The following is a 24,595-nucleotide window of genomic DNA, read 5'->3' as shown; positions in this document are numbered from 1 at the left end:
AACGCTTTTTTTTTTACTGAACCAAACACATTTAAAATATATTTAAAAAATGTCTGATGACATTTCCTCTAATCAAAGAAAAGATTTATGTACTAGAGTTCTCTAAAAGCAATACTTCATAATATATTAGAATATTTGTTAAATATCATATGCAAAGGTTTTGGTTTTAATTTTAAAAAATGCACCTGTATAAAAATATATAAAAATATCAAACTTACCGGAAATTGTGGCATAGCACCGGCATAAATAAATAAAAAAAATTGTAATTGTAAATGCTGGACATGAGGTGAAAAATGTGTTTGAATAATGAATTAAAATGTAAGGAACTGTTGAAAAGTTATGATTTCAAACATTTATCCATCTTCAGTCCTCACTTTATGGTCAGGGTCGTGGCTCTGGAGCAACTGTGGCAGGAATACATGCTGAATGGATGACCAGTCCATTACACATATTCACACTTAGGGGAAATTAAGCACAGCTAGGAAAATTAGCCGAAATTGTTTTTCGGGAAGGTTAGAAGAAACCCGGAGAACCCTGAGGAAACCCACAACGAGAGAACACTAATAAAACACACTAATAAAGCACAGACACAGGATTTATCCAGTTGAACACATTCAGGGTTTAAAACCTCACACCTTCACCATTTTTATTTATTTATGTATTTAAAAACATTTATTTGGGGAACTGCGCTATAGGGATACCTCAGTGATTTAAATCCATGCCCTGGAAAGATATAGTTGATTTTAAAACAGGATCGAATCTGGCAACCCTGAGAAGTTGAACTGATGTGTTGAGTAGTGTAGAATTTACGCGCGCGCGCACACACACACACGCACACAGAGAGGCACGCACACTTTGAGTTTGAGTTCAGATCAGCAGCAGCGTTTACGCATGGAGCAGCGGGACAACAGGAGGCACTCACAAATGGCATCTTCAGTTTAAGGAATCGTTCCTGAGGATCATAAACGGCTGAGATGTTTCTGGAGCTCCTTCATAAAGCCAGTGGTCAACAGGATGTAACTCGAGATCTGGGTCTAATGGAGTGGTTTTGTCGGAGCGCAAGGCACTGATTTCCAGTGAGCGGCGCGCAAAAGCGTTCAAGGCGAAAAAGAAATAAAACAAAACAAAACAAAAAATTCCAAGCGCAAGAATTGAACCAGTTTGGTTTTAAGTGAGTGTTTGTTGCAGTTATGCGGACTCGCAGTGGAGTTTTGCGCTCGGTGGCTCTCTTCACCCTCTTTCTTGTATCAGTTGACGGTTTCCCCAGCAGAAAGCAGAGGCTCAATGACCCTAAACCCAGAGGGAACACCGCTCTTACGGTACGGATACACTTCTTGAAATACTCACACACACACACACAGACAGACATGTGTAAAGGAGGCCATATGGGATGGCACAGTTGGGAGCTGTTTCTCATAGAAAGAGGCCATTAGTGTCTTTTTCCTGTCTGTGTGTTTGAGCTTTGTGCTAGAACATCAAGATTAGAGGAATAGTGCTGCACATGCTAGTGTTTTCTAGTCCAGCACACCCTTTTTAATGAAAGGCTTGCAATAAACAGGAGAGAAAACACAAATGTATGGGATTAAAAGCAAGAAACAGGACTGGGAAACCACTGCACTGTGTGTGTGTGTGTGTGTGTGTGTGTGTGAGAGAGAGAGAGAGAGAGAGAGAGAGAATTTGTTCTGTCCTTATTGTGCATGCAGACTTTTTGCATTTATAAATTTTCAGTTTTGTGTAATTCACCTAACATCTTCGAAAGATCTGATCATACGTGTCGGATCTTGCGTCTTGGGTTCATTTGATGCCACTCAGTAGTGTAGGATTTAAGATTTGCACAGTGGTTGCCACCTCACAGCTCCAGGGTTTCTGTCTATGTGGAGTATCACATGTTCTCCACATGTCCATCTGGGCTTCCTCTGGGTTCTCCAGTTTCTTCTCTCCTTATCTTCTGAAAACATGCTAGTGGTGCGATGGATATTGTTATTTACACCTAGATAATAAATGTGTGTGTGTGTCTGTTGGACTGTATTCCAGCCTCATACCCAGTTTTCCTAGGAGATACTTTGGATCTTGAGCATTTACTGAACAATGAATGAACTACATGTTCTTGTAGGCCATACTGTACACGATTCATCAGTATGAATCACTTCAAAAGACATGTGGAGGAGAAATAAGTGATATTATTCCAATGATATGTTTCCCCTCCTCCTTTTTCTACGCTCAATTTCTTAATGAGAAACCATTCATTAATCATTTTGACCATTAATTAACCATTAATAAAAAAAATTTCTGACTGAGATGTAGCACCTTGGACGAAGGTTTTAAACAATATCATTACCATGGTTTGGTCACTTTGTGGTGATTTTTAATGATATTGTGAGAAATGATGTGACAATGCTGTTTATTTTTTTTAAATTTAATTTTACTTATTCATTTTTATGACCGCTTTCGGAAGTCATTTCTTTGATGTAAAAAACCTTCTACTGTTATATCAAACCTGTCTTCAGATTTCAAATCATAAATGCAACCTGAGATGTATCCTCAAGGTTCAAAACTCCAAACTCTCACCCAGGCACTGTCAGATCTGGCTCCTGATTGGCTGGAATTTCTTCAGCAGTAGTCCTTACCAGATCAGATTAGACACCCCAGCTCTTTGCCGAGTCAATAACCATCTTGATGAGGGGTGATTGATGATTGGAAGCAGTTGGTCACTGCTTAACATCTATAGGAATTGAAGCAGATTAGTGTTCGTGAGGTTTGGAGTCTAGCCAACTCAATCTGTGGAGCCTCAAGGAATATCACGGTCTAGTAATCTCACTGGTTTCTTGGAAACGTTCAGATCTGAGACAGCAAAACGAGCTGTGTTGCCCAAGTGGGCGGGATCTTGTTACTCTCTCACCTGTCCATCAGAGTGACACTAGCCAATCGTGGTACATCTGTGAGGTCTTGTATGTGGAAGAGGGCGGTGTGCGGGTTCCTCTGAGTGTGTTACAAAGTCTCGGAGGAACTGAGGTGACTAGCGGGTGGAAATTGGCTGTTTGATTTGATCCTACATATATAACCTACACTAGTGATGCTGGAGGCAGGGCTATGAAGTTGTAAATACTTTTATACCTATAATACACACTTTTATACCTATAATACACACTATATTCTCATGGAAGTCTAGCATGACTAAACCTGGACGTGTCAATTTTCGAAATTAATATAAAAACACCCCCAGAATGTGAAAACTCTGTGATCTTTGTGAAAACTCTGTGAAAACGCGTTCATCTTTTGACAGTTCTCGGCTCCTTGAGTCATTATTTGGCCAAATCAGCTGTCTAAAACAATCTTAACTGTTTTAATCATGACATCATGATGATCTAACTCAAGCTAAGCTTTAGCAAAACTTACCCATATTGCAGTCTGAGAGCCAGAATCATCTTTGTGCTTCGAACCCAACTCCTTCTAATCACTAAAACTATTTGGCTTAACGTTGGAAAGGAAGACTTCTCAATAGCAACAGGAAACAGAGCAGACGACACGTATTTAGCAAAACGCCTATCTGCAACCTGAGACGTGAGATTGGCATGCAGCAAAGGTGAAGGAGCCTCAGTGCTGTAACAGATAAACCGAATAATCTCCGGCTTTTCCTTTCTCTTAGATGCAAGCACACTGTCGATCCCGCATGCCACAGAGGGCGCCAAATTCTTAAGCCTTCTGAGACGCTCGTGTTTCCGGGGTTTTTGGGTGACTGTGGGTTGGAAAGCTCTCAAATATCCAGCACCCTAATTGAGGTTAAGCTGAAACTGTAAACCATAATCTGTGTTTGAAAGTATACGGTGCAAGCGCTCTCATGTGCACGCTGCTGATGCTATATCCAGGATTTAACGCTGAAACGCTAGCTTGTATTTAAGCAAAACCACTAGAACACACACATACCATCTAAAGTGGAGGAATGGATATAAATCAGACCAACGTGTAAAAGGCTTCGGGCTGCAGAGTGGCCAGGACATAGCTTTTTGGAATTTTTTTTATAAACCCAAGAGTTATTGATGGGATCATGAATGATGGGTTGTAATTTACAAAATAAAACTCTTCACTTTTTGACTCATAAACGGTTCCTCGGGGTCTATAAGATAAAACCAAGCTTTTATTATTTATTTATTTTCGCTGGAACAAATAAAAATCTGGCTTCTGTCTCTGTAAAATGTGACATTTAAATGATAAAGTAGCGTGGCCAACCACCATAACTCAAAGAGTTACAGGATTGTGGTACACCAAAGACATATAATTTAATAAACCATGTCTCCATGTTGTAGTTAACCAATAATACACCCTAAAAAGGTCTATTTGAGCTTCATGCTGGTTACCCTAGAGAATCTTTTTATACATTTAAGAATAAATTGGTTCCAGTGCTTCCTAATGTATACAGCAAATGAATAGCTTTTCTGAGTCAGCAACAATTTCCTGTGGGAATTTGATTCCAGAGGCCTTGAAATGTAAAAAAATAAAATAAAATTAAAATAAAAAATGTCTGTTTTACCATATGCTAGTAGTCCGTTTTGGTTTGTGTGGGTTTCAGTCATATGATTGTTCTGGCATTGGGTTTCACAATCTGCACATGAAGGTGTTTAAGCGAATACCAAAGCTTCAGAGAAAAATGGCTTGGATCAGACTGATTAATCGTCAGGGTTTTTTTTACGGAGATCAGAATCAGATCCTGTCCATTTCGGTAAATTATGACCGAGTAGTTTGAATAAATGAGTCTCTTTTTTTGCACTCTGTTTCCGAAACCAGGAGGGATCTACAGATGAACGTCTGTGGGTTCCTACAGTGTTCCTCTGGTGTTCTTGGTGGTGGAACTCATCATGACTTCGTCATATTAAGCTCAGCGAAATCCAACAAGTTTGATTTGCTCTCTTGGTGCGTTGGTGATGTTGGTCCGAACATGCCAAGCAAATCGGATTGTAACATGATGGTATGCAGGATGTGGAAAGGAAAAAAAAAAAACAGAATAAGGAAAAACGCTTGGTCAGGCATCCATCCATGCATTGACAGTGCTTTTAGTATCCTCCGTTTCTTCTCGGCCCCGTCTCCTCCCCTCTTCGTGTGAGCGGTCAGGAATTCCGGCTCCAGGAATTGCTCTCCGTTGTTGTGGAGCGATGTGCAACCACAGGAACGTCTTCTAAGCTGTTTGCTTTCCATTATTAACTTGTGTTACTCATGCAAAAGCAAAACTGTCCTTTCCTCCCTCGACCAGCAGGTCGGACTCATTGATGTGGAGGATGAGACGAAGCCAAACGCTGCTATGTTGAGTAAGTGGCTTATCTTGGCAAGGATGATGATCTCTGAGGTTGGATTTCAGAGCATGATGGAGGCAGAAGGTATGAGAGATTCCTGGAGGGCTTTCTCAGAACCTCATCGCTCTTAGAATGAGCTAACGAGAGAGACTTCATGTTACAGAACGTTGTTTTCGCGTTGTTTAACACTTCTTCAGACTGTCCTTCCAAGGAAAATCTTCAAGGATCTGTGGAGAACTGTTTATAGTTCCAGATTAAACCTTCGTCGATAAAAGGTTGGAAGGATCCTCAACTATCCCAAGGATCCTCAACTATCCAAAGAACTCATACTTTTTCTAACAGTGTAGACAGGACTGCTTGGAAAGAATAATTTTCCACACGTGAGACACTTAAAAAAAAAAGTGTTTCAGAAAGTTTAATATCTTTATCCATCCATTTTTTCAAAGGTTTTAGGTAGAACTGCATGGAAAGAAATATTTTCTCATGTGTGAGATGCAAAAAAAAACACCAATTGTTCTTAATACAAATTGATTAGGAAGATTAGGAAGAAGGACTGTTCACAATCATTTTCCTACTCATAAGATGCTTAAAAAATCCTCAAGGGTTTGTGGTACAAACCATCTAGGAAGTTATGAACCATTATCTATCTGAGGAACCCTTGAGGAACCTTCTTTCTCCAAAAGTGTAATGATTTTTTTCTCATTTATATCGTGCATATAATAACACTGCTTAAGGACTCCAGGTAAAATGTCCATAGAACAAAAAGAGCTCATATATCTAAAGAACCCTCGAGGAATCTGATTTTTTTCTAAAAGTGTACAAAGGACTGATTCTCACACTCTCGAGTGTTCTAGTTCCCACCTATTTGGGAAGCTAAGAACTTTTATCTGTCCAAAGAACCCATGAGCAACCTATTTTTCTAGGCTTGTAGGCAGAGCTACTTGGACATAATCACTTTCACACTTGTGAGACACATAAAAATCTCCAGCAACACTATAATTTTGATTTACGGTTGTCTTGGATTTTAAAAAATAAATAGGGCCCCAGCTTGAGAATCCATCGTACTCTTTAACCCAAGGTGACTCCGTGGCACCGGTAATTGTTTTAAGGACACGGGAAGGTGCTTCGCTCGCTTCCTTGGAGACGTTGAAATTGAATAGAACGGCTGTTGGGGTGAAGTTTATCGTCTGCAGTGGAGGACATCTGCTTTGCGTGTGGGAGAGACGGAGTCAGAGAAGTGAGACAAGGCAGGCTACACATGATCAGCAGTAGAAGGCTTTGATCAGGCAGCCTCGCTAGCCCACCACCCCACCCCACACCCCTCCACCCATTCTCCCCCCCTCTGCCTTCACTTCACTGCTGTTTCTTTGCCAGAAGACGAAAGGGATGATCGAATCAGGTCTCCAGATGTGCGCTCTGGGAAACAGGAGCTGTACAGATGTGGTTGTGGTGGTCTGCACTCAGAAAACTTGGGGAAGTGACCTGCACGAGTAGGAAGAGTCAGATAGACTGGATGGTAGATGGCGGTCAAAGGAAGTACGATCCCTTGAGAAAAAAAAAAAAGATGTCTGATGTTTTAAATGGAACTGAATTGACAGTGCTGGCTGTTTGATAATGTCCATCGTGGCTCAAGGTGTCGGGTCAATCATGTTCTACGGCTTCTCTTTGATGTCCCTGGTGGCCCATAGACAGGGCCTCTACACAAGCCCTTTGAAGTGTTGAAGGAACCAGGATGTAGAGGCCCGACGTGACTGGGTCTCATCTGGCACTATTAAGGCATGCATGTAGCTCATGAAAGGTTCAGGAAGGGTCCATGATTAACCCCTTGTGCACTGATAAGATGTCCTTCCAAGATCCGGTTGTTGAGTTGCATCCTATGTTCCTAAAGCAACCCATAATCTTTGATGTTGTAGCAAATCACGGGTATGTGATTGAGAGTGGGCGGGGCGCAATTAATATCAGTTCACATGGGATAAATCAGAGAGATGGGCGTGGCTTGTACACGTGGACATCAGGATAAAAATCCACGTGTATTACACGTCTGATCTCTTGATTAGAACCACTTGTTGACCATAACTTTTTTAGTGAGTACTTTTACTAGGAATTTTGCTTAATAACACATTTTTTAAACATTGTCTATATTTTATAATTCCTTGCTCCAACCTCGGGACTCTGGAAGAAAGAATCTGTACAGTCTGTAAAAAAAAAAAAAAAATGACTCACGACAGATTGGGATGCAGAAAAAAATCCCAAGGATACACCGGAAATAATTCCATTACCTCATCTCGACTCTTATTAGGACTATTAGACAACACACAAGTCAACAGATGCATGTTTATTCTGCATGTGGCTGATCATCATTTTGTTTATTTTGTTGCAGTCGACAGCAAAATTAGCTGTTTCGGAAAAAAAGAACCAGTTCCAGATTAGACCTCGTTGGAGATGGAAAAAAAAAGTCATCTGGTCAAGGCATAAAAACCAGGTTCATAGCAAGCCAAAGGTCTGTTTTACAGCGAGTTAAAATGATTAGTACTCGTGTAAAGCATGGTGAAGCATTATGAGATTATCTGGAGACACCTTTTAAATCAGTGTGACAGAGCGCCATGGCCGAAAGAGTTTGTGGATCTAACGTTGTGGCGAGACAGGAGGTGCCGGAATGGTGATAGATAGCAGATGATTTCAAAGCTCTCTGACAGTGTTGTTGTGGATCCGGGACAACGGGAGGCCGTCTCTCCTACGCCAGACTTCAGGTCTCCATATTAAAGTAAACCAGATGAAAGAGATACATATCCCTTAATGTGTAATAATTTACCTGCGTGCACCATCCTGGGCCGTCCTCCAAGAATTCGCAGTGCTTCTTTCGTCGAGTGCAGCGTTTGCGCTTAATATCAACCAGCTGTCAGGAGAAAAGCAGCTGAACAGCGTGTTGTTCGTGTCTGGCCGTGTTACTCCGGGCTGCTCTGTTTTGTTTGGTTGCTAGCGGGAGGGCTGTAGCATGCAGGCTTTGGGTTTGATAAGTAACTTATGTAGGATGGAGGCCTGAAAACAACAGCTCAACGTCTTATCAGATGTTTTGCAACGTCAGACGGGTTGTGCAACACGAGTCTATCTGTGTAGCTCGAGTTTAACGTACTATTGACGTTACAGCGTCAGTGAAAAGATCGGATTTCTTTCATGCTACACGTTTTAAAGCGAACATGTCCATGAACTAGCCTGTATTCCGAACTAAGCCATGAAAAAACATCCACGTTATTCCAGTAATCCCCTTTTAAAGTCCTCTTGATATGCTGTCATGTGGGAGACATTTCACTCCAGATGTGTTTATTTGAAACCCAGGACTTTTCTCTTTTTTTCCGTAAGGGTTCAGGGTCACAGCTGTATAGATTTGATATGGTGTTAGCAGATGACAGATCTTCCAGTCGTCTTCGCATGTGTGCTATAATTGCTTCAGGAATGGTTCGCCCCGTTTTTCAGTCCTCAAGGAGGCTTTATAGAGGGTTGAATCATATCCTTTACTGGTTGTATTAAAACCACCAAAATCTATTAAACAACCTTCTGTTTTATTTTCATAGCACTGTTTACTGTAGAAATTAGGTATTTAACAGCCCACAGAGGGGCAGAGATCAGACTCTTAATCAGGAGGAAAAAAAAGGGAAACATGTCACTTTCTAGGTGATGAAGTAGCCAGGGATGTACATCAGCTATAAATGTAAAACAGTATAAATGACTTTGATTATGGCTTGAGATGGCTAGACTAGATGGCTTATACTAGCAACCTGGCTCAGACAAGCTGGCTTGATAAGATTCCCGAGAGGATTGATTGATTGATTGATTGATTGATTGATTGATTGTTTATTTATTTATTTATTTATTTATTTATTTATTTATTTATTTATTTATTTTCAAGTCATAATTGTTAAGATCACTGCTAAGTAACACTATTTGTCCAATACAAGATGCTTTAACAATTTCGGTCGAAAATGTTCAGAATCTTTTTTACACCAGCCATCTGACTAATCTACAAGAGAGGATACATGTTTTTAACCTTCACCGCTAACTTAACACAGTCAGTCCGGCTAGTTTGATACGATTTCTGAGAGGATTTTTTATTTATTTGTTTATTTTCAAGTCACAATTGTCAAACAACTGTCTCAACAGAATTTTTAAGTCAAAAATGTTCATAATCTTCAGAACACTAGCTATGTGGCTAAAACAGGCTAGCTTGACAAGATTTCTGAGAGGATTCCTAAGTCATAAATGTTCACAGTTTTCACTGCTAACACCAGCTCTCTGGCTAATCTACCTGACATCATTTCTGAAAGGATTCCTAAGTCATAAATGTTTATAACCTTCACTGCTGTTTAATGCTAGCTGTGAGGCTAATATAAGCTAGCATGAAAATATTACTGAGAGGAATTCACAATGCTCATCGCTATCACTATATAAGTATACAGTTAATAAGTGATAACATGACAGCATTAATGCTAGCACATAATTGTTTATAATATTCAAAGCTGGTGAAAATAAAATAAAATAAAAACTCTTCATGTTTAGCTTTTTAGCTTGCAGCTATTGTTTTCTATTGTTAAGTGCTATGTTTTTTGACAGGCTGGTGGCCAGGCTCGCTCTGTAGATGCTAGATGGACCCTGGAGGAGCTTCAGGAGCAGAACCAGCTGAGCAGAAGCAGTTCACCTCCACGTCGGCACAAAAGGAGATGGCCACAGTTTCGATCGGAGGGAGTCCTTCCTAAACCTGCACCTGAGGAAGAGGAGCCTTTCATCTTAGACCTGAAGAACTTTCCTGATCTTGCTAATGCAGATCTAGGCTCGCAGAATCCGAATATCCAGGTAAGACCAGAACTAGACTTCTCAGGTTGCTTGCTTCACTTATTAGTTTGTCTCTAGTTGGTGCATAAAAGACTATTATGTTTTTTTTGTTTGTTTCTGTTTGTTTTGTTTGTTTCTCTGCTACTTCCTTCCAAGCTTTATTTTTCCTCATAATATCTCTATATATGTTTTACGAGAGGCCGTGTATGACAGGATAAGATAAAAAAAAAATTATTAGCATCTTTTTCTCCCAGTTTTCTCAGTTAAAAGTAAACAGGAACTAATTACGAGTGGAAAAAAAAAATAGCAGGAATGGACCAAGAAATGGTCCAAGGAATCATTCGAGCCACCTGTTTGGATCGCTGTCATATAAAATGTCATGGAGGAAATGTTATCGCTCGGTCCGTTATAGAATTTGCCAAAGATTTTATCTGGGACGGTGTGATCTTGCAAAACTGCAAAAATCACGTGGGCTAAAACCGGATTTAGTTGTTAAATCTGATAAGGAAAACACTGAAAGGTTTTAGTTTTGGTGAATTCGGAAAACTATTTACTAAGTGACTCAGAGAAATTGTGCTAATGTGCTGTCATTTTGGTGCTTTGGGGGTTCGAGACCTTTTCTTTGTGGGCTATCTGTATGCTTTGGCCTCTGCGACACTGATCGATGGTGTAGACCTCCCACTTACCTGATCGACTTGTAGTAGTTCAGAGAAATGAATTAATTTCACTTGGCACTAGTTTGCGCTGGATGCACTTAACCTGTGCACTCATTGTTTCGCTCTGTTATGACAGTGATTGCAAAAGGGAGTGGGTTTTTTATGCAGTTATTGGCTGTGTCACAGCTGTTCTTAAGCAAAGAGGCCTCTTAAATTACCCAAGGCGAGACCTCTACGCTGGTGGAGCGCAGCTCGGCCGTCTCGCTCAAACCTCTCCGCAGAGTTTATAAAAGAAGGAACAAAAACAAGGCAAATCCAAAAGGTGAAAGGCCAGCGTATTATTTTAACAGTCTGTTTTTAATGTTTACTGCAAGAGCTGATCCTGATCTTTTTAAATGTGCTTTTAAAATGAGGTAAAGAAGGGTCCTTTTTTATTTTTAGCGCTGTTACGATGTTTGCGCTCATGAGGATCTGAAAGGAAATGAAGTTAGACTTCTAGGGGGAAAAAAATACACAATTGACTTTTATAACAGGGAAAAAGTCGAAGCCATCCAAGTGGGAACGGTCCATCGTCCACGAACACCAGACAAAGCTGTTTTAATTTGCATGTGTCCTTATTTGTTTTATTTGGTTTATTAAGTCCTTTTAATACATTGTAAGTCTAATACATTTTCAAGCACAGAGGAGTTTACTCGTTGAGAAACCTGACTTGTGCTCTATAAGACAAAAACAAGTCACGTGAAAGACGGAAAGACGGACGTGATCTGAGGCTCCCTCAGTTAAGTTTGTACACACTGACTTAAAGGAGAACTTGGAGGACACTACATCCAAGGGTAATTGCAATTACAGTAATTGCATATATTGAGCTCTGTTCCAGTTGGGGGCGGAGCTAATTTCAGGACAATAAATCATTGACCGGATGGTGTGATGAAACAGAATTACTGTTGCCTCTCCATAGTCCCTTTCCCACAGTGTCCCATAATCCCTGTTCCTCTTATACCACAGCAATTTACCAACATTTTTTTACTTACAGTAGAACCTCGGCATATGATCGCTCTCCCTTACTATTTTTCACCTTATGAATCAAAATTGGTATCGGCATACGAACGAACCGAACGGAAATGCTGGCTAAGTTGCACATGTGTCCAGGAGCCGTTCAAAGCTTGTTTGTGTCAGTGGAAAGCCAAGCAAGCCAACCGAAGCCAAATTAATTTTTTTTCAGTCAACGAAAGCTGTGTGAAACAGTCAACCCATGATACCAACGTCGCCTTCGGCATGCGTTCATAAGCTATGTGATTTTTGAGGCATTTTTTTGTTGACAGATTGGGGGTGTGGGTGGCCTGTTCTATTGACATGGAATGCTTGGCTTGGGTCAGTTCTTTGTAAGCAGCCACACAGTTTACATACGCTGCGTATTGGGAATATTGGTCATTTTTTTGGGTGACTGGAACGGATTATCTGCATTTACATTATTTCACATGGGAAAAATCGTTTCAGTACACATACCTGAAGAACTAGCCTCCAAAACCGATTCAATTCCTTTGCCTGGGTTCCACTGTATTATTAAAGCATACATCCTATATAGCTCCTATAGTTTAAACATATAATTACATATAACATTTTAAAAAGTTAAAAGTTTCTCACTTACTATTAATAATGTTTCCATAAAATTCCTTTAGAAGTTTGTTCAGCCTTTTCCTGTCCTGGAAAATATGGGAATTTCTGACTAAGGAGCTAAAACTCTGACACTGGAGATGCCTCATCATATCCACAATGAAGAGCGTTTCCTGGGTAATATTAGCAGATTGAAACCTCCTCATACTCTGTAATGGTGTAAGAATGTACAACCTGCTCCTGTGTTCTTGAGAATCTGGCAGGAGGACGATGTAGACAAGGCCGACTGATGTAATCTCCGTCGTTACAGTAGCTTAATCATGACGATACAGGTGTTTATAAACAGCTCCTGCAACTATCAGATTGTTACCTCAGGAGCAACATAAACAGCTGATTCTATGTCTAGACCTGCTGAGGGAACACAACAGCTTTACCATCCTACAGGTCATGGCATGCTGAAGCTGTCATGATGTAAACATCCTCTGCGGAAATCGCACGAGGGACGATAAAAGGGTATTTTAACGGTTTGGTCAATTCAGACATTGTCAGTCGGAAGCTGTGAAGAAATGTGTCAGGGTGAGATAACGTGCTAACCTAGCTTACTGAAGAACCTTTAAAATGCAGTGTTTTTATGTCTTGAAAAATAGCAGGAATGGACCAAGAAATGGTCCAAGGAATCATTCGAGCCACCTGTTTGGATCGCTGTCATATAAAATGTCATGGAGGAAATGTTATCTATCGGTCCGTTATAGAATTTGCCAAAGATTTTATCTGGGACGGTGTGATCTTGCAAAACTGCAAAAATTACGTGGGATAAAACCGGATTTAGTTGTTAAATCTGATAAGGAAAACACTGAAAGGTTTTAGTTTTGGTGAATTCGGAAAACTATTTACTCAGTGACTCAGAGAAATTGTGCTAATGTGCTGTCATTTTGGTGCTTTGGGGGTTCGAGACCTTTTCTTTGTGGGCTATCTGTATGCTTTGGCATCCATGCAAAAGGCATTTACAGCAAATTATTGCTGGGAAACACAACAAATATGTTCCTCTGCGACACTGATCGATGGTGTAGACCTCCCACTTACCTGATCGACTTGTAGTAGTTCAGAGAAATGAATTAATTTCACTTGGCACTAGTTTGCGCTGGATGCAATTAACCTGTGCACTCATTGTTTCGCTCTGTTATGACAAAGTGATTGCAGTGTTTTTATGTCTTGACTGTTTCCTTTGGTATTGGTATTGACCTCCAGGTGACCATCGAGGTTGTGGATGACCCTCAGATGGAGGTCGAGATGGACCTGGCTAAAGAGGGCAGGAACGACTGGCCTCTGAACTCCGAGGAATGGCTTGGCCACAAGAAACTCTTCTGGCCTCTCTTCTGGGAAAACCACGACTCCAACGAGGAGAGCGCCAGCCAGGCCAGTCTAGAGGAGAACGGAGACGACCTGAGCTACGGAGGAGAAGATTCCCTGCTGAGCGGAGTGGGAGTGGACTGGGACAGCCGCTGGAAGGGCTGGGACTCAATGGAGAGTTATGGTAAGAGAGGCATTTTCATTTGATTGACAGCTCAAAACAAAAGTGAAATGATGACTCGGAGTTTTGTTCTCAAAGTTCGGTAATGCCTTTTAAAAGCATTGCCTTTAAGAAGCTGATTTCCTTCCTTGTATGTGCAGAACCCACTCTCCTCTGTAGTCCTGACATGATTTATGATTTGAGGTTGCACTTAAGGACCTTTCTATAAACACACTAATTCCCATGGCCAGTCTTTCAGCCTTTCCTTTGATCCCTATCAGGAGTAAACAGAACAAAAAAACACACCAGTGTAGATGATCATGATGTATATATTGCACTATTTACAGATGTTTCCACAATGATTTATTGATTTTCTTAGTTAATAAGCCAAAAGGAAAATAGATAGACAGATAGATGCTTTCCCCCTCGAAAGCAGTGTTGAACATTTTTACTCGTTTATCTGTAACACAAGACGAAGACTTATTTTCACCCGCATTACTGTGCATGCAGGTCTTTCAGCTTGACACCATGCCTCTGAAAGGAAAGCTCTGAGTTTAGAAGTTCTCCGCTTCGCTAATGGCAGTGTCGGGCCTCTCCACTCGCTAAACAACTAATATTTGTGTATAATTAGACGCTAGATTGGAGCAGGCTGCGAGATCGCAGCAGACAAGTCCGAGCTCTTCTTTTCATCTCCAGCGTACTCGGCTTTTCTTTTCATCTCCAGTCCTGGCGCTGAGCTGCACTTCACACGGCTCAAACAACTTTGAGCTCGCCGAGGAATTTGTGGCACTTTTCTTTTTTTTTTTTTTAGGCCTTTGGCACAAAACCCACACTTTGCATTTTGTCTTCTGTCTCAAAATTCGTTTTTAATTTATTAGTTCGTTAAAGCTGTCAACGAAAAAAACTGTTGTGGTTCCTGTACAAAATCTTGTGAATCTTGCCAAATCTGTAACATAAATATTTGTTTACACAAAAACAGCACAGTCTTTTAAAAACTTGAGATTTTATTTGTTTAGGTCTGTATCATTAATATATTTACATGTCCATGTTTCTCAAACTGCTCCTTAGTTAGGCGATTTTATTATCAACAGATTAAATGAAGCATAACACGAGACGCTTCATAAATATTTCATTCATTATAGATCCAAACCTTTAAATGGATCCAAAGTGATCTTGCTATTTCCTGCACTAATGTGTCATAACCAATAATATTCCAGTTGATGCCCAGTTTGATAAGTAAATTTGTTTAATGGAGAGAAAGAAATAAAGTGTGAACAAGACTGTTGCTGTACAAAAAATATCCTGTAAAAATACAGGAAGCAGGGCCAAAAGAAAGATTAGCATAATAAGTACAATAATTAAATGTCTATAAAATTTGATTAGTATTTTTACAATAATTTACCAAATGGTAAAGGGACACAGATAATTGGGGGGGGGCAATTTATTTATTAATTATTATTCATTGCATTAGAGTTAATCCACCAGCCATCATTTAGCTCAGTTAAAAAATCCCTCTCAGCTTTATTTTGATGTTTGTTCTCCACTTTTTCTCCCCTTTTGAGCTTCAGGTAAACCTGAGGTCATGTAGTACAATGTCTGTATGCTCATTGTTCACAGTGAATAAACGGGAAGTTAAATAATGTACATTTATGCACTTCTTGAATTTTCTTAAATGCAGAATTTAATAAGTAGCACCATGAGCAACATGAGTCTGTGTGTCACATCCATAACACTGTGGAGCTGCTGCCCACAGTGAAGGTCACTTTCTATATTTGACCCGCTGTAAAAGCATGTAGTGTTATACCGGTAGCTGTGTGTACATTTTAGTCCCAATAAAACCCTTGGTAGAGCGTTAAAGTGACACCGTGTTCCTGTGCAGGAGCTCAGTTTACACCGTATCACGTCAAAAGTATTTCGAGTTTATGCTGCTAGAGTAACTAACTCCACGTTCACATCACTTTTAAGTAGTTTCTCTTGTGTGCTTGTAGTGACTGCTACAGTGACTCCTGTTTATTGTGGGAGTGGCCTGTCCAGCTATGATGAGAAACCATAGCAGCTACTGATAGCTTCTAAAGTCAAGCAGTTAAACACTAATGAAATAACAAACTAATCAGTGTGAAAACTGGTTTAATTTCTATTCTGCATGCTCCAACAATCTTAGTTTTCTTTCCTTAGTTCTCCATAGTCTCCATAGATGGTACAGTACATGACAGAATAACGTGAAAACCAAGGTTGTATTTTTTTACTTCCATTTTTGAGGATCAAACACTAAATGAGAACAAACTGCCTGTAGGAACTACAGTGGGGAACTGAAGAAACGTAGGACCACATGATAAGATAAGAGGAAACGTTTGAGACGACTGTTTTGCATAATTTACATAGAATTAAGAAATCACTCTGTCACTAATATACGTGGAAAAAATACGGTTGCTAGAGAGAAGAAGAAGAAGTGTGAGATTAGTCAGATATGAAGCTCACAGGATGAAGGAATCGCATGTGGATTAATGTGACATTCATTCAGCTTCTGTGAATGTTTTATCCTTTTCCTTATTTTCGTATTTTTTGGAACAAACACAAGTCCTCACATGGAAAAATGTAAATAACTGCTGGATTTGTTAGTTCCCTCAGCAGGAGTTGGATTTTAAAAATAAAGCCCCGCACACACACCTCAACTCCTGAGTGCTCTAAAGTGTGTGGAGCATTTCCGGCTTCGTTACATAACCTTCCCACCTGCTGTGTATGGAATGCGCCAGTCCGAATCCCTCTCCTGCACACTGATCGAGTCGAGGCTTTGAAATCGCCTTAGATTTTTTAGAAACTAATGTAAAGGCATGTAAATATGATTTAGGTAGTTCTTTTTTAACATTACAACACATGCTACAGCACATCACTAGCATTTCATTAGGATCTTTCTGGTTTCATCCGACTGCTAAAGCCACGGTCCTTAAAGAATTTCCAAAGCATTAGAGTCACCGTGGTGGACCGTAAAGTCCGTCATCGACACATACAGAAAACGTAGCAGCATAGTGACCTCACCAAGAACAGGACGTCTCTCCAAAATGTATAAAAGCACAAGACAAAAAGTATCAAGTTTTAGAGCTTTTTTCCAGCTGTATGGAATCATGAATATCTACATCGTAGTGTTCTTCATACCGTAGATAAAAGCTTCATTAATCAATCAGTTCATTTTTCTCTAAACCCTGTAGATTACGAAGAAGAGGAGTGGAGTGACTGGTCCCCGTGCAGCACCACCTGTGGCCATGGAACCCAGAAGAGGGTTCGGTCGTGCGGTTACACCTGCACTGCCACCGAGTCTCGCACATGTGAATTGCAGCGGTGTCCAGGTCAGTTCTAGTCCTGTCATTTCACCTGCTGAAAACACACACACACACTAATACTGTACAGTCCATGCAGTGTATCTACTAATCCCTCCACATACCAGGCTTTACCTTCTGAATATAATAACACTAAGTACTGAATTTAGTACTATATTATTACAGTGCATCGTTTGTTCATAATACCTCGCCAAATAGCCCATGCTAACGAAAACAACTATTTAGGCTTTGTGCACTGTATACAGGATAAAAACCGCTCTTTGAGCGTGTCGATTGGTTTCTTGGCTCGTGTACGAAGGCTCAAAGAAGGCTTTCAGTATACGCCTTATACATGGGTCATTTCAGAGCATACACACTCATATACACACACACACACTGCCCACTCACAGCTCGAGTGCTGTTGACTTTACAGAAATATACACATTAAATCTGCGGTTCATTAACCGTGATTCAGCTGATTTAGATACAGAGATACAAATAGCTGGAATATTTTTCGACAACTGATGTGGAATTAATGTAGATTTACTCTAAATCACACTACACATGGTGTACACTGTGTCTAGTAGGTGATATTTGCGCCCAGTAAAGCAAGTCCAAGTTAAAAACCCTACCATGGAATCTCATACCAAGTCTTATAAAACTACTTTTATTGTCAATATTAACATATAAAAATAGCAATAGAAATTATATTTTATAATAATGTATTTAATAGAATACAAGTTAATTATACTGTAGATATTGTATAAATATTGTTACATTTATTTACATAGAATAAATAATAAAAGTATGTAAACAGATCTATAAAACTATTACAAAATATGTTGTAATACTTGGTTACAATTTACAAAAAATTCTTTAAAAAAAAAAAAATTATAAAATGCAGCCTAACAGTTCAGTGGATTTAAAATGATAAATATATAATAATAAATAATAAAGCTATTTTTACAAATATAAACTTTTATATAAAAAGTTAAATTGTAAACAGATTTTTTAAATTCATTTATTTATTTTATATTATTATATCCAGCCCTACTTTGGAGTTATTTATACAGCTCTTTTAATTTCTATTTATTTTACAGTTGTTAAAAAATGCTCCTGTGACTCGATTAATCGCTATTTATTTCAGAAGATTCTTTCAGGTGCCTTTTTTTGTGCAAAGTGTAGCTCCAAAATGTGTGGTTTGTATATCTGATAAAATAAAGAGTACAAAAAAACTGCAGACTTTACACTTTATAAAATTAGTCTATATGCAATAAGAAAAAAAATATTGTGATTTCTAAAAAATATATGTATTAAAAAAGGATCTATAATCTTGTGTATCTTGTGTATTTTTCTTTTAAAAAATATTTTTTAATATGATTTTAAAAAATAATCTTCCATCACAATGATAATAATTGTTGTTAATATCAAAATATTGTATATTATTAAGATTTTATTGTATATAAAATTATAATGTGTGTTTTTTTTCCTTCTCTCCAGGTGACCTGAATGCTGTGACGGAGCTCATCCCTCACGAGATGATGAACGACACTGATGTCCTCGGTAAACTCCAGATACAGATCCATAACACCACTTACATTTCTTCCTACTGCATTTAAGTCCAGAGATTTTCTCAGATCTTTAACAAGCTCGCTGACCTTCTACTGTGTGTGTTAGTTCACATGCTGCAGTGTTTTCCGAGCGTCCAGTCAGCGTTCGCTAAATGAGACCGATTTATAATCATTACCAGTACTTGTGTGTGCTTATGAGGTTACGCTCCTTGGGGAGACTGGGTTAATTCCCACAGAGCAGGCTGATTGCACTCAAAGAATTGCCGCTTCTCTCTTTAAATATTTACAGATTTTATTATCTTCTCTTCAGTGTAAAGCGTGTTTCCCCTCCAGCTGAAATGGCCCTTGTCGATTTTTGGGGAACGGCCCCCATGAGGCTGCAATCAAAGAGAAAGCAGGAGTTCAGTTGGACTGGAAACAAAAACATATTCAAGATTTTCAGGATTGCTCCATCGAGAGTGTTAGCAAGACCGTGAAAATGTGGCTCACTTTCCAAAAAACCATACTTTGATATTTGAAGTGTGGTTTGAAAATGTAACAAGATAAAGTGTCAGGACCTTTTTTTTTAATAATCACATCTGGACTTAAATGTTTTTAATGAAAACGTTCCAATACGGCGACGACCCCCACCCCCACCCCCCCCCGCATAGAATTTATTCCCTGGCAGACGGCATGAGGCGATGTTCAGAGCTGTCTCATTCACTAAAAGTTGTTATTCTAGGGAATAGAGGATCTCAGTTAGAGTGGAGAAAAGGAGCTGAACCTAACAATAAGTGATATGCAGGCTTTCTCAGGCACATGTGTCAGCGTTTTCTGGTAATTACTGAGCTCTGTGATTGAGCTGTTACTGATTCCTCTCTCGTAGACGTGGACAGCTGTGAGAAGTGGCTCAACTGCAAGAACGAGTTCCTGCAGAAGTATCTCCATCAGGTCCTGACCGAGTTACCCAGCTGTCCCTGCGTCTACCCGTCCGAGGTCGTCTACAGCTCCGTAAACATCTTCGACGAGAAGTTGCGCAAGACCTACCGGTGGCGCGACGCCAGCGGACCCAAAGAGCGCCTGGATATCTACAAGCCGTCTGCGCGGTTCTGTGTGCGCTCCATGTTATCATTCGACAGCACCACGCTCGCCGCGCAGCACTGCTGCTACGACGAACACATGAAGCTCATCACCCGGGGCAAAGGTGCCGGAGCGCCTAACCTTATCAGCACCGAGTTCTCTCCGGAGCTCCATTACAAAGTGGACGTCCTTCCGTGGATCCTGTGCAAAGGAGACTGGAGCCGCTTCCACTCGGTACGTCCTCCCAACAATGGACTGCAGTGTACAGAGAACCCTCAGGAGGACGTCTACATGAATGAGCTGGAGGAGGCTCGAGAGTACTGAAAGGCAAAGCTGGTTCGTGTCAGAACTATAGATATACAGTATTTCGCTGGAGTTACAGTATGTAACTTTTTCAATTTGTTTTTTAAAAAACCCAGCATTCTACACTGTTTATACACACCTCAAGTGATACACCAGCCAGAACAGTACCATACAGTAACGCAACGATTTCTCTATCTTCTGCACTTTTCCTCAGAGAGCCAGTTGAAGCAATCAGGGACTCTTTCAAATACCGTCCTCTGGAACAGGTTCACTTTATTTATCGGGTTCAAATCCCCGCCGCTTTTTTTTTTTTGTCATGAAAGGAATCCAGTCAGGCTGCTAAACTTGAGTCCAAGCAGAATCCCCTCATGTTATCATAGACTCAGAGCTCAGAGTGGGAGCTCGCCCAACACAGGCAAGATCAATCCAAATAAATCAAACACGATCCCGAAATGTCACAGCTCTTCCTGATCCTGAACGTGTCCCTAGATGTACTTGGATCCAGTGTCGTATGAGGTTTCACGATTTTAAGGACGATGGCACTGGATCATAAGATAAGCACAGAGATCATGTTTTGCTTCATAAAAGGGATAAAGACGTCATCAGGAACTAGGCATGTGCAAATATTAGACATGATAACGGTCTAACCTTTTATCAAGGTTCATGATATTATCACACATCTGTGTTTCCTTGAGGTTCTTCAGCTTCCCAAGGTAAAAGTATTCTTAGGTCTTCCACTCTAAAGAGTATCATCATCCAGTTTAGTCCTATTTTTCTTCTGAGAATGTTGTTAGCATTCTCTTACACAAGCATGCATGTTTCTTCAAATTTTTCTGCCCTTAGATCTCACTAAAATTTACTGCGACCAAAAAAACAAGTCAGCTTCCATGACACATTGCCGACTCTCTGAAGACTTCTGGCTTACGGAGGTACAAACAAATGGTTTGAGAAACTCCCCAAAAGCAGCAATTTGTCTCATTGGGACTAACAGCTGGATAACATCTGCTCAAATAATTGAGTAAATATTCAAATATGACTGCAGATAGTTTTAGTAAAAAGAAAAATATTTGCTGAGGTTCTGCGATGCGTTTTCAAAACTAGCTACTGTGGAGGAGTAGATGCATAGGATTATGGGATGTATAGGACAACGGAGAATGTGAAAGGTCTTGGCCGAAACCTTTCCTCAAAAGGCTTCTTCAAGGGTCTTTGGATGGTTCTAGTCCTCAGTGCTATTTAAAACCTTGAAAAAATTAAACACTACGAACAGAACTGTCTGAGCAGCCCTTAAGGATTAAACTTTAGAGTGCAGGCCCTTTCATTTCTTCATTTTGTCCCTCTCAGAGAACCTCTGTTGTAGAACCCAGTACGCAGCACATTTTTTTGGGAGAACGTTTAAAGATTCTACAAAGAACCTTTTTACAGAGGTTCCTCTATCGCAAAGGGATTTAAGTAGAACCTCTTTCTGCATTGTTCGTGTACCTCTGAAAAGATTTTTATAGATTTGATAGACTGTGAGGAACCCTGCAACAAAGGATTTCAACTGGTGGTTCTGACAGGGTTCCAAGAAGAACCTATTTCTAAATTATCAGGTGGCGTGTGTTAACATCTAAGGATCCTTAATTCTTAAGGCTGCCTTAAAGAGATTCGACAGCAGACCCTGACACAGACGGTTCTCCTTTCGAAGAACGTTCCAATCCCTTGGAAACCCATTCTGCCTACACTTTACATCTTGATCATACTGTTTATCTTGGGAGCACCTACCTCAAAAGCCAATAGAACTAGTTACAGTGTCTTACCTAAGTATTCACCACATGTGAACAACTTCACAGACTTGGAACGGAAATAGAATTCATTGGGATTGTATGACATGAATTTCCACAGAATAGCCCCTAAAAGAACACAGTCTCCTCAGTGAAGCATGGTGGTGGAAGCATCATGTTAAGAGCTACACTCTATAAACTGTTTTATTTTTTGTAGAGGTTCATGGTGGAAAAGTTCAGCCAAGGTGAACGCTTATTCGTAGTTATTGGCACCCCATCAAACAGGAGTTCGTTGGTTAAAAACCCGGACACTGGTCTCTCTTTTCCTCTTTAAAGGCTGGAGGGACTTTTAGAGGAACGAACAAGAACAATAAAAAGCGTGTATTGCAAATCCACTCTGAGTCCCGAAAGTATCAAAGCCCACTTGTACGTACAGGGATGTTGTTTTAAGAGCTAAAGCCTCACCTTTCAGCCTGGGTGTTTATCTTGATCAGTGTCTTTGTGCTGAATGTGTCTTAGGCTGGAAAAGAACACCAAGGCAAAAAGGTGCGTTGACAGGCGAATCTCACACCACTGTAAAAACATCCACGTTCAGGTGACATCTTAATGACTGAATCGAGACGTGACCCATCCTGAAATCCTGACACGCATCATTGACTATCGCGGTTGGCTTTCTTCCATCACATTCTCATATTCTTATATACTGACAGTCAAAAGATTTCGAACATGGAGATTTTTTTTCCACCAGCAATTAAATAAGAGGGGGAGAAAAACATCTAAATGTGTGTATTTAAGTGACGTTTTCTTCCGGTGTGCACTCTCAGATTGTAAAGGAACTCGTTATTTCAAATCAGATTTGACTTTGATTAATTAATTATTAATTAAGACACATTTACGTTGATTACGCAGATTTGAATGATTTTTGTTTTTCGATGCAATAAAATCGCAAACATTTCTCACAAATATTTATTACTTAGATTTTCTAAGTCTGCCGTATTTAAATAAATGTAAATATTAATAGAGGGGGTTTGAAAGCTTTTGACTGGCAGTGTATGTCCATGATTGGCTCTTTTTAGCTCCTATAAGCAGACTTTAGTCACATTTTATTTTAAGCATTAATTCTAATGAAAAAATACAAGCTGTGTGAAAGAAACAATCAGTGCACAAAAAAGGTTTATTAATAGCCTTCCTGGATGTCAGTGATGTCGCAACTCGTGTCAGTAAGCGTCTTTAACGTCTTTAGCACCAGCACCCGTAAATGAACTGGATCTCCTGTTGAGTTAGCCTCGCATTCCAGCGTACAGGATCTCATACGGTGCGGCTGTGAAGGAGCTTTAATCTCGGCGTAGGAGCATCCCGCGCACTCTGTTATGGCATGTCCGCATCATGTTTCAGCGCCCTGGAATCCACAAGCCGTGTGGTATGCGCGCAGGGCAGGAGGTGTGTGTGCGGCCACTGGGAAACTGCGAGAGTGTGGACACTGGGGCACTCGCGCTCGGCCTTGGGTGCTGGATTTCTCTGAAGCCGTGCCAGGCTTTTACGCTCCTGTTACATTTCGGCTTTCAAATTGTCCTGTTAAAATAGATGCTCCATACTGTCATCAGTCTGAAGCTCACCAAAACGGAGACATATCGCAGGTGAATGAAATGAAAAAAGAAATTCGACAGCTGAATTTTGGTGAAAGTTTACGTTTTCATGGTCTTTCAGGAAATTTTGACTGATTGAAGATTGTGTCACTTTTAAGAAACGTCTGAAAGAAAGGCACTTTATTTAAAGAAAAAAATAAATAAGTGGAGATATATATATATATAGTTATATATATATATATCTATGTATATATATTATCATTATATTGAATAATATCTGCAATGTACAATTTAGATTTTACTTTTTTTGTGTGTGTCATTATTGTAAAAGGGATAAATTACACCTCCTGTGCTGCATTCTTAAAGGATTTTGTACGTGATGTAAAATATCGGGCATGTTACATCATGTCATGTCAGGTCATGTCTATTGTTATTAGATTTATTATTGTACAGTATTTATTATTGTCCAGGATCCATAAGATGCACTATATATGAAGCTGAGTGAAACCCCCCACCCCCCCGGTCGTGGTTGGAGGTTTTGTGAAAAAGGGAATGTGTTCGTGCCACGTCACACACCACACTACTTCAGTTATATGCATTTTTTTAACCACCTCTGTCCAAAATATAATAAATTTAACATTGACAGTAAACCCGAACATGTGGAGTTTCTATTTCTTTTATTTGCTGTGGGTGAAGTTTGAACCTAATCTGTTGATCTAATCCAAAAATAAAGCCAAAAAGATCAGGAATTAGTAGACCATACTACCTAAATATCACATGCTGCATTCTCATTGCTCAGAAGGAGATACACTATATTGCCAAAAGTTTTGGGACACTCCTCCAAATTATTGAATTCAGGGGTTGGGCTCGGCTCCTTAGTTCCAGTGAAAGGAACTCTTAATGCTTCAGCTTCATACCAAGACATTTTGGACAATTTCATGCTCTTTGTGGGAACATTTTGGGGATGACCCCTTCCTGTTCCAACATGACTGTACACCAGTGCACAAAGCAAGGTCCATAAAGACATGGATGAGTGAGTTTGGTGTGGAGGAACTTGACTGGCCTGCACAGAGTCCTGACCTCAACCCCATAGAACACCTTTGGGATGAA

The 24,595-nt window shown here is 40.0% G+C and overlaps 1 protein-coding gene across 1 annotated transcript; it reads left to right on the top strand.

The window, feature by feature from the left end:
* The first annotated feature begins 814 nt into the window (after nucleotides 1–814).
* ism2a (isthmin 2a) lies at nucleotides 815–24,150 on the top strand. Its single transcript, XM_058399462.1, has 6 exons — nucleotides 815–1,319; nucleotides 9,894–10,133; nucleotides 13,631–13,916; nucleotides 17,099–17,236; nucleotides 18,707–18,769; nucleotides 19,643–24,150. Exons 1-6 carry the CDS (start codon nucleotides 1,191–1,193, stop codon nucleotides 20,158–20,160), a joined length of 1,374 nt encoding a protein of 457 aa, XP_058255445.1. The 5' UTR covers nucleotides 815–1,190; the 3' UTR covers nucleotides 20,161–24,150.
* Nucleotides 24,151–24,595: the final 445 nt, after the last annotated feature.

The sequence above is a fragment of the Hemibagrus wyckioides genome, linkage group LG09 (genome assembly GCF_019097595.1).
Source record: "Hemibagrus wyckioides isolate EC202008001 linkage group LG09, SWU_Hwy_1.0, whole genome shotgun sequence".
Classification (NCBI taxonomy): Eukaryota; Metazoa; Chordata; class Actinopteri; order Siluriformes; family Bagridae; genus Hemibagrus; species Hemibagrus wyckioides.
Note: the sequence above shows the minus strand (reverse complement) of the source record. Positions and strands in the feature narration are given on the sequence as shown.